The sequence below is a fragment of the Micromesistius poutassou genome (genome assembly GCF_964030765.1).
Source record: "Micromesistius poutassou genome assembly, chromosome: 10".
In the NCBI taxonomy this organism is placed as follows: Eukaryota; Metazoa; Chordata; class Actinopteri; order Gadiformes; family Gadidae; genus Micromesistius; species Micromesistius poutassou.
In genome coordinates, this window is record NC_140280.1 from 117,866 (window position 1) to 139,563 (window position 21,698).

A 21,698-nucleotide genomic window follows, 5' to 3' on the forward strand; every position below is an offset into this window, starting at 1 on the left:
TACTAATTATGAAATAATTAGTAATGATGAATAAAGAATAATTTATAATAACGATAACTATGATATACTATATATTATTATTATGGTTTGCATTATGTGTTTGAATGTCCTGTTTGTTCATCTTAGTAAAGTAAAGTTTGATGATTTTAAATGTTCAGAGAATGAGAAAAAAAAGTATAGCGATATGAGAAAATAAAGACAAACAGAAAGTAGACAACAGAGCCTCGACGATAGAGCGCAATGAAGACACATGAGAATCAATAAAAGATCTAAGAAAAAAAACGAATTCAGTTGGTAAGAATGCATTGTTTTATATGCATATCAAGGGTGCATATGAGCAGGAAAAGGTCTTTGAAATATTGTCAACTGTAAACCGGCAGTTGCAATGTTTCAGGGCCTTGTTTGCTTAGTGTATGATTAATTAACTACATGTGTGATTTATGATCCACGAGGGTATTTATTATCAGTTCATATGTGGACAGTCGCTGCTAATAAAACATGTGTGTTTTGTAACTTCTTTGAATTTGAGTATTACTAACAGAGAACACACACACACACACACACACACACACACACACACACACACACACACACACACACACACACACACACACACACACACACACACACACACACACACACACACATAATGTTGACCTTGAACTGCCCCGAACTTTGTCACTTTGACCGATGAACATGTAGCTTTGCATATCCCAGAAGGATGTATTCATAAAATTTTGTGTAATATTTGGTCACTTCTGGTAATACCTATTTTGAGTGTTGTTGATCAGCCATATGTAATCAATGCAAGAGCCATGTATGTCTCTAGATCCATAGGAATCTGACCTCTGTTATAGTCCGTGTTAGGACCTTATTTGACCTAGTCAGAAATGGGACTTCACAAGCACATGCACACACGCACACGCACACACGCAATAAAACAGAATCCCAGGTACTTGATCCCGCTGCCATGGAGCACCCATGATTCATTAACTTAGCAACGAGTTTGACACATATCCCTTTGAGCCTCACATGTAAAACCGCGCAGGTAGACTAGCGCCTCGTTCCTACGGCTGTGCTTCGCCTACCAATGATGACATTCAAGAACGCCATCTCGTGTAAGACTGCTTAAGGAAAACTCATCCTGGGAAGGGCTGATTACTTGTGAACCCACCAACACCAAGATATTTGTGTTTCCCTCCTTTCATCTCTCTCTCTCTCTCTCTCTCTCTCTCTCTCTCTCTCTCTCTCTCTCTCTCTCTCTCTCTCTCTCTCTCTCTCTCTCCTCTTTCTTTTGCCGATCTAAGCCCTGCTTCCAAATAAATGTTCTTACCGGTACAAATACTATTTATCAGAGCCGGATAAGAGAGGACTAAGGCAATTAGTAGTTTATGTGTTCATTCTCTGAACAAATTTGAAAGTGAACGAGTATGTTCGTAACTTAGATATGACTGCCACCTGCAGGCGTTTTGCATGTACGTAGATAAAATGACAAACATTTAAGATCTTCTCAAATAAGCGACATACAAATTGTTTAAAGTGCATGAAAAATGCATGAATATAACGATTTTCTTTTTCTTCTCTTTTTTAAATTTTTTTACTTTTTCGTCAGTCCAATAACACGGGCCACAGCCATAATTTAAATCAATCATTAAATCAATCAAGAAATCAATCAATCAATCAATCAATACCAAAATAATAATACACATTCTGTGCATAAAGAGGGTTCATAAAGAGGGTTCATAAGGAGGGTTCATAAAGAGGGTTCATAAGGAGGGTTCATAAAGGAGGGTTCATAAAGGAGGGTTCATAAAGAGGGTTCATAAAGGAGGGTTCATAAAGAGGGTTCATAAAGAGGGTTCATAAAGAGGGTTCATAAAGGAGGGTTCATAAAGAGGGTTCATAAAGGAGGGTTCATAAAGGAGGGTTCATAAAGAGGGTTCATAAGGAGGGTTCATAAAGAGGGTTCATAAGGAGGGTTCATAAGGAGGGTTCATAAGGAGGGTTCATAAGGAGGGTTCATAAGGAGGGTTCATAAGGAGGGTTCATAAAGAGGGTTCATAAGGAGGGTTCATAAGGAGGGTTCATAAAGGAGGGTTCATAAAGAGGGTTCATAAAGGAGGAGGGTTCATAAAGAGGGTTCATAAAGAGGGTTCATAAAGAGGGTTCATAAAGAGGATTCATAAGGAGGGTTCATAAAGAGGGTTCATAAGGAGGGTTCATAAAGGATGGTTCATAAGGAGGGTTGATATTGGTGGTGAAACAGTGTGCCACGGTCATAATGAGGTTAGAGAGGCTTTCTGCAGATCACTTATCATAACATGACCAGATCAATAATTGATTATGGATTGTTTTTGCATAATGAGTGGCAGCCAGTGCAACGATTAAAAGGTTGGATGGTATTCAAGGCAGTTAAGGGTGTGTTGGGGGCAGAGCCCAATATCTGCTTTACGGGTGGAAATGGGGGAGGAAACAATGTTGATTGCAATACTAGGCACTGAAAGGGCAGGTTGTAGTTATTCCTGCCAATGTTTTGTTGCACTGGATTTCAGGGAAGGAAGGGAATGTTTCAGACAGCCCTGGTAAGAGAAGGGGCATGGAAAGCTAAAAGACTTATACAGATGTAGAGGTGATTTGGCCTCCTGTACGCAGGTGGACAATGTGGAGGTGGATCATTGTTTATTAAAGCTAGGGAGATCTGTGGGGCAGACAGAGTCCACAAGTGCAGTAGGGGGCGCTGTAACTGTAGAGGGCGGTAGGGGGCGCTGTAACTGTAGAGGGCGGTAGGGGGCGCTGTAACTGTAGAGGGCGGTAGGGGGCGCTTGTCTGTTTCAACGTTTTAGACGAAGAAGAATCGGAGGCGCAAAACAAGGAAAATGGCTTCCCCAAAAACGCTTCCCAAAGATGCCCAGGTCTTTATTACTATACAGTATTGATATACTCACGTTAATGAGTAGTTATATTCGATATTCGTTTTAAATGTGTGTAAGATCAGCCATCTAAATGATCCTATCTGTTGTTGACTCAGCTCTGTTCTCACTGGTCCTGCTAGCTCCAGTGTTAGCATTAGCCGCTGTTCAGTCTTGGTCATGTTGTTGTTTCTGCTGCTGAGGTTTAGGGCTGGGGTAGGTTTAAGGTCTGGGTCTGGGTTAGGTCCTCACTGGTTAAGGTCGGGTAGGGTTAGGGGTAGGGTTAGGGTTAGGTCCTCACTGGTTAAGGTCGGGTAGGGTTAGGGTTAGGGTTAGGTCCTCACTGGTTAAGGTCGGGTAGGGTTAGGGTTAGGTCCTCACTGGGTTAGGGTCTGGGTTAGGGTTAGGTCCTCACTGGGTTAGGGTCTGGGTTAGGGTTAGGTCCTCACTGGGTTAGGGTCTGGGTTAGGGTTAGGTCCTCACTGGGTTAGGGTCTGGGTTAGGGTTAGGTCCTCACTGGGTTAGGGTTAGGTCCTCACTGGGTTAGGGTCTGGGTTAGGGTTAGGTCCTCACTGGGTTAGGGTTAGGTCCTCACTGGGTTAGGGTCTGGGTTAGGGTCTGGGTTAGGGTTAGGTCCTCACTGGGTTAGGGTTAGGGTCTGGGTTAGGGTTAGGGTCTGGGTTAGGGTTAGGTCCTCACTGGGTTAGGGTCTGGGTTAGGGTTAGGTCCTCACTGGGTTAGGGTCTGGGTTAGGGTTAGGTCCTCACTGGGTTAGGCTTAGCCTAACCCTCTCGATGGAGGATCTGCTCTCTGGATGTTGAAGCTTCATCTTTGATGTTTTATCACAAATGTTGAATGGGATTGTCATGTTGTCGCTTCATTGGGTCATAATACATTAATAATGATTATCATCCTTTACAATTTTAAGGATCATATTAATATGATACTTTACAATGTATAGGATCATATTCAAATGATCCTTAACTTTGTAAAGGATCATATTAGTATGATCCTTTACAAAGGCTCTTTATGTGTGTTTGTTACCTTTGTTCTTAAGGGTACATTTACTTTCTTGTCAGGTGATGATACAAATACTCAAAGATATGGGAATAACAGAGTACGAACCCAGAGTCATCAACCAGATGTTGGAGTTTACATACAGTAAGTCAGCCATACCATAGAGTTTACGTACAGTAAGTCAGTCATAGCATAGAGTTTACATACAGTAAGTCAGTCATACCATAAAGTTTACATACAGTAAGTCAGTCATACCATAGAGTTTACGTACAGTAAGTCAGTCATACCATAGAGTTTACGTACAGTAAGTCAGTCATACCATAAAGTTTACATACAGTAAGTCAGTCATACCATAGAGTTTACGTACAGTAAGTCAGTCATACCATATCTGCTATCGTAACCGTCCACAGAGACATGATTATTCATGATCCATAAAGATTGGAAGGATAACAAGCACTGTTTGGAAAATGGTCTTCCAAGTTCTCCTCAAACTAATATCCATTGTCTCATAGGATATGTAACAACCATTATTGAGGATGCTAAAATCTATGCTACGCACGCCAAGAAATCCACGGTAGACGCAGAGGACATTAAGCTGGCCATCCAGTGCCGCATGGACCAGTCGTTCACCTCCCCACCGCCCAGAGACGTGAGTCTTCATCTGCTGACGCTTTAGTGGACTAAAGCAGGGTTTGAATTTAATTGAATTCACAAAATAATGTATAACTAATATATATATATACAGTGTATATATATATATATATATACACACACATATAAGGCAGGATAGGCTAGATGCTTAACTCCATCCTGCTCATTAGTAACGTATGACTGTATGTAAATCACGCTATGTGACTCTTTATAAAAGACATCTAAATGACTAGTAAAATGGTTCTGAATTGTAAATAGTTTAATATTCATTCAAGTGATTCCTATTCCATAATAGACATAGACGATAATAAGCCTTTTCTATCTTGTCATCAGTTTCTTCTTGAGGTTGCCAGGCAGAAGAACGCCACGCCTCTCCCTCTGATCAAGCCCTACACCGGCCCCCGCCTGCCGCCCGACCGCTACTGCCTCACCGCCCCCAACTACAGACTCAAGTCCATCCAGAAGAAGGTACGTAGACACTGAGGATACTTTTTATATGTGCTTTTGGAGGGTAATAAAAACACGTCTCATTCTGAGCTGACGTAGCTCTTATTGACAACAACGCACACAAACACAATTCAGTTGAAGCTCATTTTACATTTTTTAACATTGATTAAATGTTGCCATGGCCACTTGGGTCCCCGCTAGGTGTCATCGTCGGGGGGCAGGATCACGGTACCGCGCCTCAGTGTGGGATCAGTGTCCAGCAGGCCCAGCACACCAACCCTGGGTGAGACACACACACTACTGCCCAGCACACACTACTGCCCAGCACACCAACCACACACACTACTGCCCAGCACACCAACCACACACACTACTGCCCAGCACACACTACTGCCCAGCACACACTACTGCCCAGCACACCAACCCTGGGTGAGACACACACACTACTGCCCAGCACACACTACTGCCCAGCACACCAACCACACACACTACTGCCCAGCACACACTACTGCCCAGCACACCAACCCTGGGTGAGACACACACACTACTGCCCAGCACACCAACCACACACACTACTGCCCAGCACACACTACTGCCCAGCACACACTACTGCCCAGCACACCAACCACACACACTACTGCCCAGCACACACTACTGCCCAGCACACCAACCACACACACTACTGCCCAGCACACCAACCACACACACTACTGCCCAGCACACCAACCACACACACTACTGCCCAGCACACCAACCACACACACTACTGCCCAGCACACCAACCACACACACTACTGCCCAGCACACCAACCACACACACTACTGCCCAGCACACCAACCACACACACTACTGCCCAGCACACCAACCACACACACTACTGCCCAGCACACACTACTGCCCAGCACACACTACTGCCCAGCACACACTACTGCCCAGCACACCAACCACACACACTACTGCCCAGCACACCAACCACACACACTACTGCCCAGCACACCAACCACACACACTACTGCCCAGCACACCAACCACACACACTACTGCCCAGCACACCAACCACACACACTACTGCCCAGCACACCAACCACACACACTACTGCCCAGCACACACGCTGTCATATCCCACCAGGGTAAGCTGTTTTCAAACTGAAGCGTGATGCTCAGGGTGATTACAGTGATGTGAGTTTATGAGGACTGGATATCTGCCCAGATTTCAAGCTCTTTCTAGAATCATTTTGTAGTGATTTTTTTATTTTTTTTATTCACCATCTCTGATCCTTTTATTATAGAGAGAAACAAATAATAATAGCCAGTTAACAGTCTACTACATTCATTACATATTTTTTACTATTTCTGATTGAATGTCAACGTTGCTAACTGCAACATTTTGTGACAATTATTTATGGTTTGCAGTAATCCTGCCTTCATGTCAAGCTGGTTTGGTGTGTTGTCTGTAAACGCTCCATCATGGGTTAGTTAGTTAGTTATGGGTTAGTTTCTAACCCTAACCCTAACCCTAACTCCCCATCATGTCTCCAGGCACGCCCTCTGTCACCAGCAAGGTGGCCACCCCTTTGTCCTTGTCTGGTCAGCGCTTCACTGTTCAGATCCCCAGTTCTCAGACTGCCGTGTCCAAAACAGGTACCACCACCAAGCCTAGTCAGTTTGTGTTCTCAACCCGCAGTCAAGGTAATGACACTAATGATGAGCACTTGAGTGTATGAGACAATGTAGCCCGTATAGGATGAACTGGACAGGATAGATTCAGTGATTATGGAGTTTGACTCCCAGCTTTACAGTTCTAGGTTGTAGAACCTAACATATCTAACATCCTGATTCTTATTGGCTCAGATCTGATTGAATGTATCTTAAGCTGCTCTAGGGTGAACAGCCGAACATGCTAAACATCTGGATTGTAAATGGTGGATATCTACAAAGGGCATTTTAATAAAAAATATAGATTTTTGTCATGTCTTATTTTACAATACAATCTATATCATTTATCTTTCTATTTCAAAGACACACATAAGCGTGGTAGTTCTACTTCAAAGACACACATAAGCGTGGTAGTTCTACTTCAAAGACACACATAAGCGTGGTAGTTCTATTTAAAGACACATAAGCGTGGTAGTTCTACTTCAAAGACACATAAGCGTGGTAGTTCTATTTAAAGACACATAAGCGTGGTAGTTCTACTTCAAAGACACATAAGCGTGGTAGTTCTATTTAAAGACACATAAGCGTGGTAGTTCTACTTCAAAGACACATAAGCGTGGTAGTTCTATTTAAAGACACATAAGCGTGGTAGTTCTATTTAAAGACACATAAGCGTGGTAGTTCTATTTAAAGACACATAAGCGTGGTAGTTCTATTTAAAGACACATAAGCGTGGTAGTTCTATTTAAAGACACATAAGCGTGGTAGTTCTATTTAAAGACACATAAGCGTGGTAGTTCTATTTAAAGACACATAAGCGTGGTAGTTCTATTTAAAGACACATAAGCGTGGAAGTTCTATTTAAAGACACATAAGCGTGGTAGTTCTATTTAAAGACACATAAGCGTGGAAGTTCTATTTAAAGACACATAAGCGTGGTAGTAGCGTGGTGGTATTTCATATTTTCCGTGTTTCCCCGACACCAGCCACGCCGTCCACTCCCACGGTGCAGAACGTCCTGATCAACCCGTCTCTGATTGGCTCAAAGAACATCCTCATCACCACCAAGATGGTGTCGCAGAGCGCCGCCAGCGAGTCGCTGAAGAGGAAGCATGAGGAGGACGACGACTACGACGCCCTATGACCTCCCGGCCGCCGGCTCCCTTCTCACCAGTTTGTTTGTTTCTCTTTCCTTGAAGTCAAACCTCGATGTGACGAGGGGGCGCTGAAGGACGCTGTTAGCCTGTTCTGTATAAGAATTAAAGACTCAGCTGCTGGACGATGATTACTTCATAATGTGTGTAAAGATCATTGAACACCTGAATACCCCCCTGTGTGCAGTACCCCCGAGCTACTACAGTGTAGCGGTTGAATGCCTTGCTCAATGGCATCATAATGAAAGACTCTGTTCACACTCTTCTCCCTTTTAGAAGTGTAGATGTTAAACATGCATGGTTAGATTATGATTAACTGCCTGTGAAGGAAACTTTTTTATGAATATATTTTGTTAGTTACAGCAATAATACCTGACAACATTCAGTGCTATATGCATACTATGGTGCTTTATATATAGCTACCCATCTCCACATGAAAACATTGCTTTTTGACATGTTTTGGGCTTTTTCAATAGTGTGCAAGAGTATCCAACACTTAACAGAAGAAGTGGTCATGTAACATAAATAGCAGGCCAGAGCTTTATTGCCAACATGTATTTATTTGAACAGGTTATTCTTTCCTCCCCAGAGACACATCAACATAGTGAACAAATACGCTGTACATACAGAAAGAGCCCTCATTCTGAGCCTACTCTTCCACACTTGGTGTCAATTGTGTCTTAACCGTAGTTTCCTCTTGTTTGCCACTAACTTTTGTATGAGTAAAAAAATAAAAATAATTGGTTACAACTCACACGTTTCTGAATGTGTACTGTTGCAGGAAGGTTGTATTGGGACTGCTGTTCACTCTGACTTGGAGGACCATGTATCTGTCATTTATGTGCAGCTACAGCTGCTTTCTCGCTCGTAGTTAATCAACCTTGTGTTAAGCAATTCGACTCGATTCAAGAATCTTTATAAGCTGCACTGCAGAAACCTTAATTTCCTATATATGCGTCTCACAAGCCTACTTTCATCACTGACCACTATGATCACTGCTTCCATCACGGGTCATAACAAGACACAAATGAACCATATGGCTGTAAATAGCTCCTTTGGGCAGAGAGTTGACTATCATATAATATATATATTGACCACTCTGGATCATTTCACCTAAAATGTTTGGGGGGGGGGGGGGGGTGTATGTCTAAATTATTCAGTTATTTATTGATCTCGTAATAATAGCAGCGTCATATTTTATTAAGATGAATTTACTTTTATCGACTTTCATTATTTGGTTTTGTGTATTATATTGCATATTCTGTAAAGTATTAAGCTGTACACGGCTCTGATTGGAGTCAAACGCACGGTCATACGGAAGTGACGTCATGTGTCTTTGCACACTTTGCGCGAAAACTCAGGTTAGGAAGTATCTGCATACAACCACAACGTTAACCTAACCTAACCTAACCTAACCTAACCTAACCCAACCACAACGTTCCTTCTGAACTCCGCTCCCGTGTTCCCTAAGGTGTATTTCCTCCTCCCTGGGGACTGTAAGGTACGAGACAAATACATTCAACACATGAACTTGGTTGAGATGAGCTAGCGGTTGCAGCAGGTTCTGGAGATGTGCGTAGTGTGGTGAGATGTGTGTGTAGCTGTAAGCATACGATGTAGACTTGTACACAACGAACAAAAAGTAAACAATACATCAAATATATCCTTTATAAAATGAATGATAAACATGTTCTTCTATATAACATGCCAAAGTTTGTTCATTGTTTAATTCAATCGGCCCTTGACTACTAAATATATACAAATAAATACAAATAAAATAAATACATTTAATTAAAGTGGATTCAAGCTTTTTATATTAAACATTGTGGGTGAAAGCAATTATGTTATGTTACCGTTACCTGACATCATACCGAACGTGTTTGTGTCTTTGTGTGTGTGTCCCTTTCACTCAGTTGCAGCCCACCTTTCTCTTCAAGTGAGAGAGACTATTATCTATTATCTAAAGATGTCCAGGATCGATAAGATGAGCATCCTGGGGGTCAGGAGTTTTGGCGTGGAGGACAAAGACAAACAAGTCATCTCCTTCTTCAGCCCTCTCACCGTTCTGGTTGGACCCAATGGAGCAGGAAAAACTGTAAAAACAAAACAAAAAAACATGCTAATATTTCATAAATAATATGATGCAAATGTGCTGATGCTGCAGAAATATGTCTTATCACATGAAATGTTTTCTGCATCTGCTGCAATTGTGTCACCGCGATGCTCCCAGGCCTCATGACGTCATTTAAAGCCCTGTGTTCCTCTTGGTGTCCAGACGATCATCGAGTGCCTGAAGTACGCGTCATCAGGAGAACTCCCCCCTGGAGCCAAAGGGGCCGCCTTCGTCCACGACCCTAAAGTGAGTCCAGGCTGATCAATGAGCTGATTCTCTACTTTAGGCTTCAAAGATGATGTGACTGATCCATTATTAGTGAGCAGACGACCCCAAGGATATCCAGTCCCTTGTTGTTTACTGTTTTTATTGACTATTTCAGCAAGTTAACTGGCGATGAATTAAAATGTATTGGTCTGCATTGGTCCCATAACTTAAACCATTACACAGCCTGGCTTGCTGTGTAAAATAACAACAAAAAGCATCTTAAAGGATAAGTTGGCTAAAAATATTTATACACAGCAGGTGTAGGGTGTATGGATGTCTTAGTATTTACTCCAGAATAAAATAGTGCAAAACGAAAATGATATGAATAATCTATGGTTGGATAAAATGTACCTTGCGTCTAATTAAAAGGACATACTTCTAGCTAATCGGCTGTCTTGACTCGTGACTGATGCGTCTCTGTAGGACGCCCACGAGACGGACGTGCGAGCCCAGATCCGTCTGGTGTTCACCGACGTCAACGGGGAGAAGGTGGCCATACAGCGCTCCATGTCGTGCACGCAGAAGGCAAAGAACTACACCTTCAAGACGCTAGAGGGCGTCATAACCCGCATCAAGTAAGGCTCAGTGGAGTGTGTGGGTCCGGAGGGGCTCCCCGCTGTGTGCTTCAAGCCAACAGATTCAAATGGACCTGGACACGTCAGCATTCAATGATCGAAAGGGTTTCAATAATGTTGTTATCAATAAAGTCACATCCTATAACTTATCAATTCGACATTCTAAATATGCTGGGCAGCTCTTTTTGGTTACAAGAATCTTACTGTTGACCCAACTCCTCAGACTCAGAAGTACGTCTTTATTCTCTCTGGGTTTGATGGGACCATTTCTTTCTGTGATCAATCCGCTGAATTGAGACGTGATGTCACAACGACGCTGTTGGTCCTCGTAGGCACGGTGAGAAGATAAGCCTTTCCTCCAAGTGTGGTGAGCTGGACCGGGAGATGATCTCTGGTCTGGGCGTGTCCAAGTCGGTGCTGAACAACGTCATCTTCTGCCACCAGGAGGAGTCCAACTGGCCCCTCAGCGAGGGCAAGGCCCTCAAGGAGAAGTTTGACTCCATCTTTGCAGCCACAAAGTACTGAAAGTCAACTCTTGCTGGTTCTTTAGATGTTTTTTGATCATTTGGATTCAACTGAATAAGTATTTGGATTATTTAGCATGTTTCTATTTCATGGTCCTCTTCTATATAGATATACTTATAAGTTATAATAAAGCACATGACTAGCAGCGGCCACCTCCTCATAGCCCAGCGTTGGATCAATAGTTTAATACTGATCTCTTGTTTTGCCTTAACCGTCTGTGCCCCCCCTCCTGGCCTTCAGGTACATCAAGGCCCTGGACACCATGCGCCAGCTGCGCCTGAAGAAGGGCCAGGTGGTGCGGGAGTGCCAGGTGGAGCTGCGCTACCTGAAGCAGATGAAGGAGAAGGCCCTGCAGATCCAGGAGATGCTGGCCACCAAGGAGGCCCAGCTGGTCGCCTCTAGGGACAGCGTGCAGCGGGTCGAGGCCCAGATCGAGCCCCTTGAGGTGGGTCTGTCAGCGGGTCCAGGCCCAGATCGAGCCCCTTGAGGTGGGTCTGTCAGCGGGTCCAGGCCCAGATCCAGCCCCTTGAGGTGGGTCTGTCAGCGGGTCCTGGCCCTGTATCGGTTCCAGCCCTAAGGTCTACTGACTGTATCGGTTCCAGCCCTAAGGTCTACTGACTATCGGTTCCAGCCCTAAGGTCTACTGACCGTATCGGTTCCAGCCCTAAGGTCTACTGACTGTATCGGTTCCAGCCCTAAGGTCTACTGACTGTATCGGTTCCAGCCCTAAGGTCTACTGACTGTATCGGTTCCAGCCCTAAGGTCTACTGACCGTATCGGTTCCAGCCCTAAGGTCTACTGACTGTATCGGTTCCAGCCCTAAGGTCTACTGACTGTATCGGTTCCAGCCCTAAGGTCTACTGACTGTATCGGTTCCAGCCCTAAGGTCTACTGACTGTATCGGTTCTCCCTCTACAGAACCGGCAGATGGACATCGACACAAAGCTGGGCAAGGTGATGAAGCTGGACAACGACATCAAGGCCCTGGACAGCAGGAGGAGCCAGATGGAGCAGGACAACAAGGACCTGGAGGAGACCATGGAGCAGGTGGGGGGGGGGGGGAGAGGAGCAGGACAACAAGGACCTGGAGGAGACCATGGAGCAGGTGGGGGGGGGGGGGGAGTAGGACAACAAGGATCTGGAGGAGACCATGGAGCAGGTGGGGGGGGGGGGGGAGAGGAGCAGGACAACAAGGACCTGGAGGAGACCATGGAGCAGGTGGGGGGGGGGGGGGGAGAGGAGCAGGACAACAAGGACCTGGAGGAGACCATGGAGCAGGTGGGGGGGGGGGGGGAGAGGAGCAGGACAACAAGGACCTGGAGGAGACCATGGAGCAGGTGGGGGGGGGGGGGGGAGAGGAGCAGGACAACAAGGACCTGGAGGAGACCATGGAGCAGGTGGGGGGGGGGGGGGGGGGGGGAGGAGTAGGACAACAAGGATCTGGAGGAGACCATGGAGCAGGTGGGGGGGGGGGGGGGGAGCAGGACAACAAGGATCTGGAGGAGACCATGGAGCAGGTGGGGGGGGGGGGGGGGAGCAGGACAACAAGGATCTGGAGGAGACCATCACAGCCGTGATGTTTGTTAAATGTTTTTATGATTACTTGATGAATTGTTAGTATTACGTTAAGTCAGTGTGGCACTTTTAACATCTCCACACCGCAGGATAATACTGCAAAAGAAATCAATAGAACCATCAACAAATCAAGGAAATCAATGGCATCATGTATTGACATGTATTAACATGCATACATTAACATACATTAACATGTATTGCCCCGGAGCGGTGTGTCCTCTGGGATCTGGTTAGTTCACCCTAACCCAACCCTAACCCCAACCCCAACCCTAACCCTAACCCTAACCCTAGCCCTAAACCTAACCCTAACCCCAACCCTAACCCTAGCCCCCGGGGTCCATGGCCTAACCCCAACCCCAACCCTAACCCTAACCCTAACCCTAACCCTAACCCTAGCCCTAACCCCAACCCCAACCCCAACCCCAACCCTAACCCTAACCCTAACCCTAACCCTAGCCCTAACCCTAACCCTAGCCCTAACCCTAACCCTAGCCCTAGCCCTAACCCTAACCCTAATCCTTTTAGAGCCACTGACCGCTCATGGCAGCACATGCACACACCCTCCATTGAGTAACCCTCCCTTATAACTCACATGGAACCCAGACCCAAACATAATAGAACTAAAGTAAGGACAATTAGACATAAAGCTACACATTTCTTCCATAACCTAACAACAACCTAACCTAAGAATGGTTATGATAGACCAAAAGTTGAGAATCAAATCTTTCTAGTTGTGTGTCACATGACTACTTTCAAATGTCTTTGAATACCTGAAGACGTCTTTGAGATCTGGGGGAAGAGGCTGAACCCGTTCCCGGGTACCTTCAGGATGAGTCGGTTAAGGTGGTTCTTAGCCTTAAGGTTCTTAAGAGGTTCTTAAGGTGTGGTGGTCAACAGGTGTTCCAGGGTTCTGACGAGCAGCTGCAGGACCTTTACCAGAACCACCAGAAGACGGTGCGGGAGAAGGAGAGGAGGCTGACGGACGGACAGAAGGAGCTGGAGAGAGCCGCCCGCGAGTGTCAGAGACTCACCAGGGTCAAGTCTGAGCTGCTTGTGGAACAAGGTACACACACACACACACACACACACACACACACACACACACACACACACACACACACACACACACACACACAGGCTCACGCTTTTATCCAAAGCGACTTACTGTAGGAATTGTCAGAAGAAAGACAAAGAAAAAATAGGGTAGCATGGTGTGAGCACAACGTGAAGGAAAGATGGACGGGTGAAAGAACGACGACGCGTTCTTTCACCCGTCCATCTTTCCTTCACACCATGCTCAGTCTTCAGTCAGTCAGTCAGTCAGTCTTCAGTCAGTCAGTCAGTCAGTCTTCAGTCAGTCAGTCAGCCCAGACGGGGCCCAGGCTGACCTGCCGTTCTCCCCGTTCAGGTCGTCTGGACCAGGAGGCCGACCGCCACTCCACCAACATCACAAAGCGCGACGCCCAGGTGAGCCCGGGCGGGGGGTCAGGGTCAGGGTCAGGGTCAGGGCTGTAAACGACCAGTGGGATGAAATCACCCTGCCCTCCGTTGCCAGGTGCGCTCCTTGTCCTCCTACCTGGAGCTGGACGGCTTCGACCGCACGCCCTTCGACCAATCACAGCTGCAGAGCTTCCATCGCCACGTCACCGAGCGGCTGGAGCAGGAGACGCGTGCAGCCAATCAGATCACGGTGTGGGAGACGGTGACGTCGTTGATCATTGGAACCCAAAGCGGCGTGACCAGGCCCCGCCCCCTGACTGACGCGCCCCCCGCTGTGCGCTGCAGGCGGAGCTGCAGCAGAAGGAGCAGCAGAAGCAGCAGGCCATGGACGAGACGCGGGACAGGAAGTCGGGGCTGGAGAGCGTGGTGCAGCTGAAGAGAGACCTGCAGGCCCGCAAGCAGCAGGACCTCAGGGCCCTGAGGGACGCCCTGGAGCGGCTCGACGCCTCCTCTGGACGGCTGCAGGAGCTGGACCACCAGCTGGCCGAGCAGGTGAGCAGGCAGGGAGCAGGCAGGGAGCAGGCAGGGAGCAGGCAGAACAGACAGGCAGGGAGCAGGCAGGGAGCAGGCAGGGAGCAGGCAGAACAGACAGGCAGGGAGCAGGCAGAACAGACAGGCAGGGAGCAGGCAGGGAGCAGGCAGGGAGCAGGCAGGGAGCAGGCAGGCAGGGAGCAGGCAGAACAGACAGGCAGGGAGCAGGCAGAACAGACAGGCAGGGAGCAGGCAGGGAGCAGGCAGGGAGCAGGCAGGGAGCAGGCAGGGAGCAGGCAGAACAAACAGGCAGGGAGCAGGCAGGGAGCAGGCAGGGAGCAGGCAGGGAGCAGGCAGAACAGACAGGCAGGGAGCAGGCAGGGAGCAGGCAGAACAGACAGGCAGGGAGCAGGCAGGGAGCAGGCAGGGAGCAGGCAGAACAAACAGGCAGGGAGCAGGCAGGGAGCAGGCAGGGAGCAGGCAGGGAGCAGGCAGAACAGACAGGCAGGGAGCAGGCAGGGAGCAGGCAGGGAGCAGGCAGAACAGACAGGCAGGGAGCAGGCAGGGAGCAGGCAGGGAGCAGGCAGAACAAACAGGCAGGGAGCAGGCAGGGAGCAGGCAGAACAAACAGGCAGGGAGCAGGCAGAACAGACAGGCAGAACAGACAGGCAGGGAGCAGGCAGGGAGCAGGCAGGGAGCAGGCAGAACAGACAGGCAGAACAAGCAGGGGCAGCGTGGGGCTCAGGAGGCAGAGCGGGTCGGCTGAAGGTTGCTGGTTGGATCCCCGGCTCCTCCTAGCGGAGTGTGGAGGTGTCCCTGAGAGAGACGCCTCACCCTGACTGCTCCTCCTAGCGGAGTGTGGAGGTGTCCCTGAGAGAGACGCCTCACCCTGACTGCTCCTCCTAGCGGAGTGTGGAGGTGTCCCTGAGAGAGACGCCTCACCCTGACTGCTCCTCCTAGAGGAGTGTGGAGGTGTCCCTGAGAGAGACGCCTCACCCTGACTGCTCCTCCTAGCGGAGTGTGGAGGTGTCCCTGAGAGAGACGCCTCACCCTGACTGCTCCTCCTAGCGGAGTGTGGAGGTGTCCCTGAGAGAGACGCCTCACCCTGACTGCTCCTCCTAGAGGAGTGTGGAGGTGTCCCTGAGAGAGACGCCTCACCCTGACTGCTCCTCCTAGAGGAGTGTGGAGGTGTCCCTGAGAGAGACGCCTCCCCCTGACTGCTCCTCCTAGAGGAGTGTGGAGGTGTCCCTGAGAGAGACGCCTCCCCCTGACTGCTCCTCCTAGAGGAGTGTGGAGGTGTCCCTGAGAGAGACGCCTCCCCCTGACTGCTCCTCCTAGAGGAGTGTGGAGGTGTCCCTGAGCGAGACGCCTCCCCCTGACTGCTCCTCCTAGAGGAGTGTGGAGGTGTCCCTGAGAGAGACGCCTCCCCCTGACTGCTCCTCCTAGAGGAGTGTGGAGGTGTCCCTGAGAGAGACGCCCTCACCCTGACTGCTCCTCCTAGAGGAGTGTGGAGGAGTCCCTGAGAGAGACGCCTCACCCTGACTGCTCCTCCTAGCGGAGTGTGGAGGTGTCCCTGAGAGAGACGCCTCACCCTGACTGCTCCTCCTAGAGGAGTGTGGAGGTGTCCCTGAGAGAGACGCCTCCCCCTGACTGCTCCTCCTATAGGAGTGTGGAGGTGTCCCTGAGAGAGACGCCCTCACCCTGACTGCTCCTCCTAGAGGAGTGTGGAGGTGTCCCTGAGAGAGACGCCTCCCCCTGACTGCTCCTCCTAGAGGAGTGTGGAGGTGTCCCTGAGAGAGACGCCCTCACCCTGACTGCTCCTCCTAGAGGAGTGTGGAGGTGTCCCTGAGAGAGACGCCTCACCCTGACTGCTCCTCCTAGTTGAGTGTGGAGGTGTCCCTGAGCGAGACGCCTCACCCTGACTGCTCCTCCTAGAGGAGTGTGGAGGTGTCCCTGAGTGAGACGCCCTCACCCTGACTGCTCCCGACGAGTGTGTGAATGTGTGATGAATGGGTGAATGTCGGGCAATATTGTAAAACGCTTTGAGTGGCCACTGGTTAGAAAAGCTCTGTATTAATGCAGTCCATTTACCATTACCAATACATTACCATTACATTACCATTACCAGTCATACACCGCCCACGCACGCACTGCCAACTCCTACAGACATGCATGCGTTCTATGGCTGAAGTGTTGTGAGTTGTGTTGTGTTGAGTTGTGTTGTTGTTATTGTGCGCTCTGTGCCCCCCCCACCAGGAGCGCGAGCTGCAGACGGCGGTGCAGAGCTCCAGCGTGGAGGCCCTGAAGGCGGAGGTGGTGGTGCTGCAGGGCGAGCGGGTGGAGCTGGACAGACGGCGGCGGCAGCTGGACCTGGAGATGGAGACGCTCAACACACACACCACCACCCGCACGCAGATGGACATGCTGCAGAAAGACAAGGTGAGCGCCGCTCTGTTGGGCAGCTGCCCCAGCCCGCTGCTCCGGAGGGGTTCAGACTTCATCGCTCACGTTCACCAGGGTCACGTCCACATGGGGCCCTCATGGGCTCTGTGCACGCAACACTTCCACATTGGTCTCAGAATGCAGAATACAAATCCGGTTCCGGTGTGACACTGAATTCTGCGACCCACAGTGTGAGCCAAGGGGGAGCTGTTTTTTTTAATCATGCACGAGTTTGAAGCGTAGACGGGCATGAAGTCGTTCACGGGCGGAGATGTTAGTCTCTTGATGTTTTGAGACTCTTTCCACGCTGTCTGAAGCAGAGAACAGTCACATGACCTGTACTGAAGCCTTCTGATTCATTCTCCTTCAGAGCGTAACCCTGTGTGTGTGTGTGTGTGTGTGTGTGTGTGTGTGTGTGTGTGTGTGTGTGTGTGTGTGTGTGTGTGTGTGTGTGTGTGTGTGTGTGTGTGTGTGTGTGTGTGTGTGTGTGTGTGTGTGTGTAGACGGACAAGGAGGAGCAGGTGCGTAGGATCAAGTCCCGCCACTCTGAGGATCTGGTGTCCCTGCTGGGTCACTTCCCCTCCAAGCTGCAGCTGGAGGACTGGATCCACGCCAAGGCCAGGGACGTCACCGCCACCCGGGACAGGCTGGCCCGGCTCAAGTGGGTGGTCCTCACCCTCTGTCCTCACCCTCTCACCCTCTGTCCTCACCCCCTCACCCCCTCACCCTCTGTCCTCACCCTCTGTCCTCACCCTCTGTCCTCACCCTCTGTCCTCACCCCCTCACCCTCTGTCCTCACCCTCCTCACCCTCTGTCCTCACCCCCTCACCCTCTGTCCTCACCCTCTGTCCTCACCCCCTCACCCTCTGTCCTCACCCTCCTCACCCTCTCACCCGTTCCCATGGCCACTGGGCCAATCCTTTCTAAGGTGGATTTATAGTCCTCTGTAGAGAGCTGTACGTAGACACAGAGAGCCAATCAGAGACCCTCTATGGACAGAGAGCCAATCAGAGACCCTCTGTGGACAGAGAGCCAGTCAGAGACCCTCTGTGGACAGAGAGCCAATCAGAGACCCTCTATGGACAGAGAGCCAATCAGAGACCCTCTGTGGACAGAGAGCCAATCAGAGACCCTCTCTGTGGACAGAGAGCCAGTCAGAGACCCTCTCTGTGGACAGAGAGCCAATCAGAGACCCTCTCTGTCCACAGAGAGCCAATCAGAGACCCTCTGTCCACAGAGAGCCAATCAGAGACCCTCTCTGTGGACAGAGAGCCAATCAGAGACCCTCTCTGTCCACAGAGAGCCAATCAGAGACCCTCTGTCCACAGAGAGCCTCTCTGTAGCTCTACGTGCGTATCCAATATTTTTTAACTCTCCGTCGAGGCAACGGAGACGGACGGAGACTTGGCTGTACTTTAATTTATTTATCAAATACTGACCCAGGTCAATACGTTGTGATATGACCCTATATTACTATAGGACTACCAACTGATAATGCACAAGGTGGTATTTACTCTAAAACATTTATTGTAGGTGCGGTAATAAAATCTTTGTTCCAGCTTTATTTACTCCCACCAAATACATAGTAGTCTCCATGTTGATTATTTCACTTGCACTCTCACAGGTGTCTTTTGGTAGATATACTCCATTTACTGTGGGTAAACAGAAATAGGCACGGTGATGAGGTTAAGCAAACTGTAGTTGACCACTCCAGCCAGTAGGGGGAACCTAAGCAGCATCCTAGCAACAGACGCTTTGTCCCTGTTGTTAAGGGGCTAAATTGGGCTCATGCTTTCATGAGGTCTTAGAATTTCCCAAACTGAATAAATACCACAAATATAAACACAAACACGTTTTGATAGCTCAGGCTTGTTGGAATTAGCGAGGATATTCACTCAACCTTCATTTTTTCCCATGGACAGATTTTGCGACATCCTATTTCATAAAACAAACATTACCCACAATATGATCAATTGATTGATTTGCAGAATCACGCAAAAATTATATACTTTCTCATTGCTGACTTTCCCTCACCCCCATTGAAATGGACGAGACCAAAAATCAAACACAGATTGGTATAGATGGGCTTTTTAACACAAATAAACAACAATAACTCGCTAGATTAAATTGTTTCTTAGATTCTGCAGTTTGGAGTTGAGACTGCAGCGGACTGTTTAGATTTAGTTTTTCAGAATTCCCGTGACGTGGTGGAGATGAACCGTTTGTAGGGGACTCTCCTCCTCCACTCCTGACCGTAACGTCTTCACCGTCCAGTAAGGAGCTGGCCTCCAGTGAGCAGAACAAGACCTACACGTCTGCAGAGCTGCGCAGGAAGGAGCAGCAGCTGGCCAGTGACCAGGAGAAGTTCTTCGACGTGTGCGGAAGTCAGGACCTTGAGCAGGACCTGGGGAAGCTGCAGGAGGAGCTGGAGAAGACGGCCAAGCAGAGAGGTGAGCGAACAGCATGACAGGAGGACGGAGAACAAGGTGAGAGGACAGCATCACAGGAGGACGGAGAACAAGGTGAGAGGACAGCATCACAGGAGGACGGAGAACAAGGTGAGAGGACAGCATCACAGGAGGACGGAGAACAAGGTGAGAGGACAGCATCACAGGGGAGGACGGAGAACAAGGTGAGAGGACAGCATCACAGGAGGACGGAGAACAAGGTGAGAGGACAGCATCACAGGAGGACGGAGAACAAGGTGAGAGGACAGCATCACAGGAGGACGGAGAACAAGTTGAGAGGACAGCATCACAGGGGAGGACGGAGAACAAGGTGAGAGGACAGCATCACAGGAGGACGGAGAACAAGGTGAGAGGACAGCATCACAGGAGAGGACGGAGAACAAGGTGAGAGGACAGCATCACAGGAGGACGGAGAACAAGGTGAGAGGACAGCATCACAGGAGGACGGAGAACAAGGTGAGAGGACAGCATCACAGGGAGGACGGAGAACAAGGTGAGAGGACAGCATCACAGGAGGACGGAGAACCCCATCTTGTATGACATGAGGTTTGATTGGCCATGAAAATGTGTCAACATCGTGAACATCGCAGAGATGTCAACGACTTCAGGGTTTTGTTCGAATTGCTGTCTTCTGAGATTGTATTTGTGTGTATTCCTAGTGACGTTCCATTGATCTAGTCCATCCCTCTTCCTCCAACCATTCATCTCTATCCCTCCACCTGTACCTCCACCTGTACCTCCACCTGTACCTCTATCCCTCCACCTGTACCTCTATCCCTCCACCTGTACCTCTATCCCTCCACCTGTACCTCTATCCCTCCACCTGTACCTCTATCCCTCCACCTGTACCTCTATCCCTCCACCTGTACCTCCACCTGTACCTCCACCTGTACCTCTATCCCTCCACCTGTACCTCTATCCCTCCTCCTCCACCCAGCCATGCTGGCGGGGGCGACGGCGGTGTACACTCAGTTCATCAGCCAGCTGACGGAGGAGGCGGGGCCCTGCTGCCCCGTGTGCCAGCGGACCTTCCCCTCGGAGGCGGAGCTGGACGAGGTGGTGGGCGACATGCAGTCCAAGCTGCGGCTGGTCCCCGACAAGCTGAAGACCACCGAGCAGGAGCTGAGGAGGAAGGAGGGCCGGCGGGACCAGATGATGGCTCTGAGGCCCGTCAAGTACGCACGCACGCACGCACGCACGCACGCACGCACGCACGCACGCACGCACGCACGCACGCACGCACGCACGCACGCACGCAACGCACGCACGCACGCACGCACGCACGCACGCACGCACGCACGCACGCACGCACGCACGCACGCACGCACGCACGCACGCACGCACGCACGCACGCACGCACGCACGCACGCACGCACGCACGCACGCACGCACGCACGCACGCACGCACACATTGATATATACTCATACTTTTGTGTATATGAGTATTCATTCATATTCATTTGTGTAGTTTATTTGACAGAACTAGGCCTCGTGATGAAGAGGTTAACCCTCTCATATGTCTATGACTCATTACAACTTGGTAGATGATCAACAGTAGATGACCTAATTTCACAAAGGGTGCTTTCCATCTCTTTCCATGTATTATCAATGTAGTCGTATGATTATTTATAGCCGAGGAGAGTCTTTTTATAATAAATATTATTACATCCTTTTAATAATAATAATAATAATTCATTTATTTTGTATAGCGCTTTTCAATGACCCAAAGACGCTTACCATTCACACACAGTCACACCGGTGGTGAACCACGCCAGCAGCCACAGCTGCCCTCCGACCACCACCTCACACATACAGCAGTCAGACACGTCCACACGAGGCGAGGTGGGGGAAGTGTCCTTACCCAACGACACAACGACACAAGGGCCGGATGGGACCTCCTGTCGTTGGCCAACCCGCTGCACCACCT

At 49.1% G+C, this 21,698-nt stretch overlaps 2 protein-coding genes across 2 annotated transcripts in view; both read left to right on the plus strand.

Moving 5' to 3' along the window:
* Positions 1 to 2,854: 2,854 nt before the first annotated feature.
* On the plus strand, positions 2,855 to 8,559 carry taf9 (TAF9 RNA polymerase II, TATA box binding protein (TBP)-associated factor). Its single transcript, XM_084474203.1, has 7 exons — positions 2,855 to 2,912; positions 3,989 to 4,070; positions 4,439 to 4,575; positions 4,911 to 5,045; positions 5,226 to 5,307; positions 6,565 to 6,666; positions 7,668 to 8,559. The coding sequence occupies exons 1-7, from the start codon at positions 2,877 to 2,879 to the stop codon at positions 7,823 to 7,825; spliced, it is 732 nt and encodes a 243-aa protein (XP_084330329.1). The 5' UTR covers positions 2,855 to 2,876; the 3' UTR covers positions 7,826 to 8,559.
* Positions 8,560 to 9,191: 632 nt separating this feature from the next.
* Positions 9,192 to 21,698, plus strand: part of rad50 (RAD50 homolog, double strand break repair protein) — a 29,380-nt gene continuing 16,873 nt past the window's right edge. Inside the window, 15 exon segments of the mRNA XM_084473605.1 lie at positions 9,192 to 9,336; positions 9,749 to 9,930; positions 10,111 to 10,194; positions 10,639 to 10,790; positions 11,123 to 11,308; positions 11,556 to 11,760; positions 12,234 to 12,362; positions 13,788 to 13,953; positions 14,299 to 14,357; positions 14,446 to 14,580; positions 14,676 to 14,882; positions 17,118 to 17,300; positions 17,807 to 17,964; positions 19,578 to 19,753; positions 20,709 to 20,962. Of these exon segments, the coding sequence (XP_084329731.1) occupies positions 9,802 to 9,930; positions 10,111 to 10,194; positions 10,639 to 10,790; positions 11,123 to 11,308; positions 11,556 to 11,760; positions 12,234 to 12,362; positions 13,788 to 13,953; positions 14,299 to 14,357; positions 14,446 to 14,580; positions 14,676 to 14,882; positions 17,118 to 17,300; positions 17,807 to 17,964; positions 19,578 to 19,753; positions 20,709 to 20,962 (2,223 nt within the window). The 5' untranslated portion in view covers positions 9,192 to 9,336; positions 9,749 to 9,801.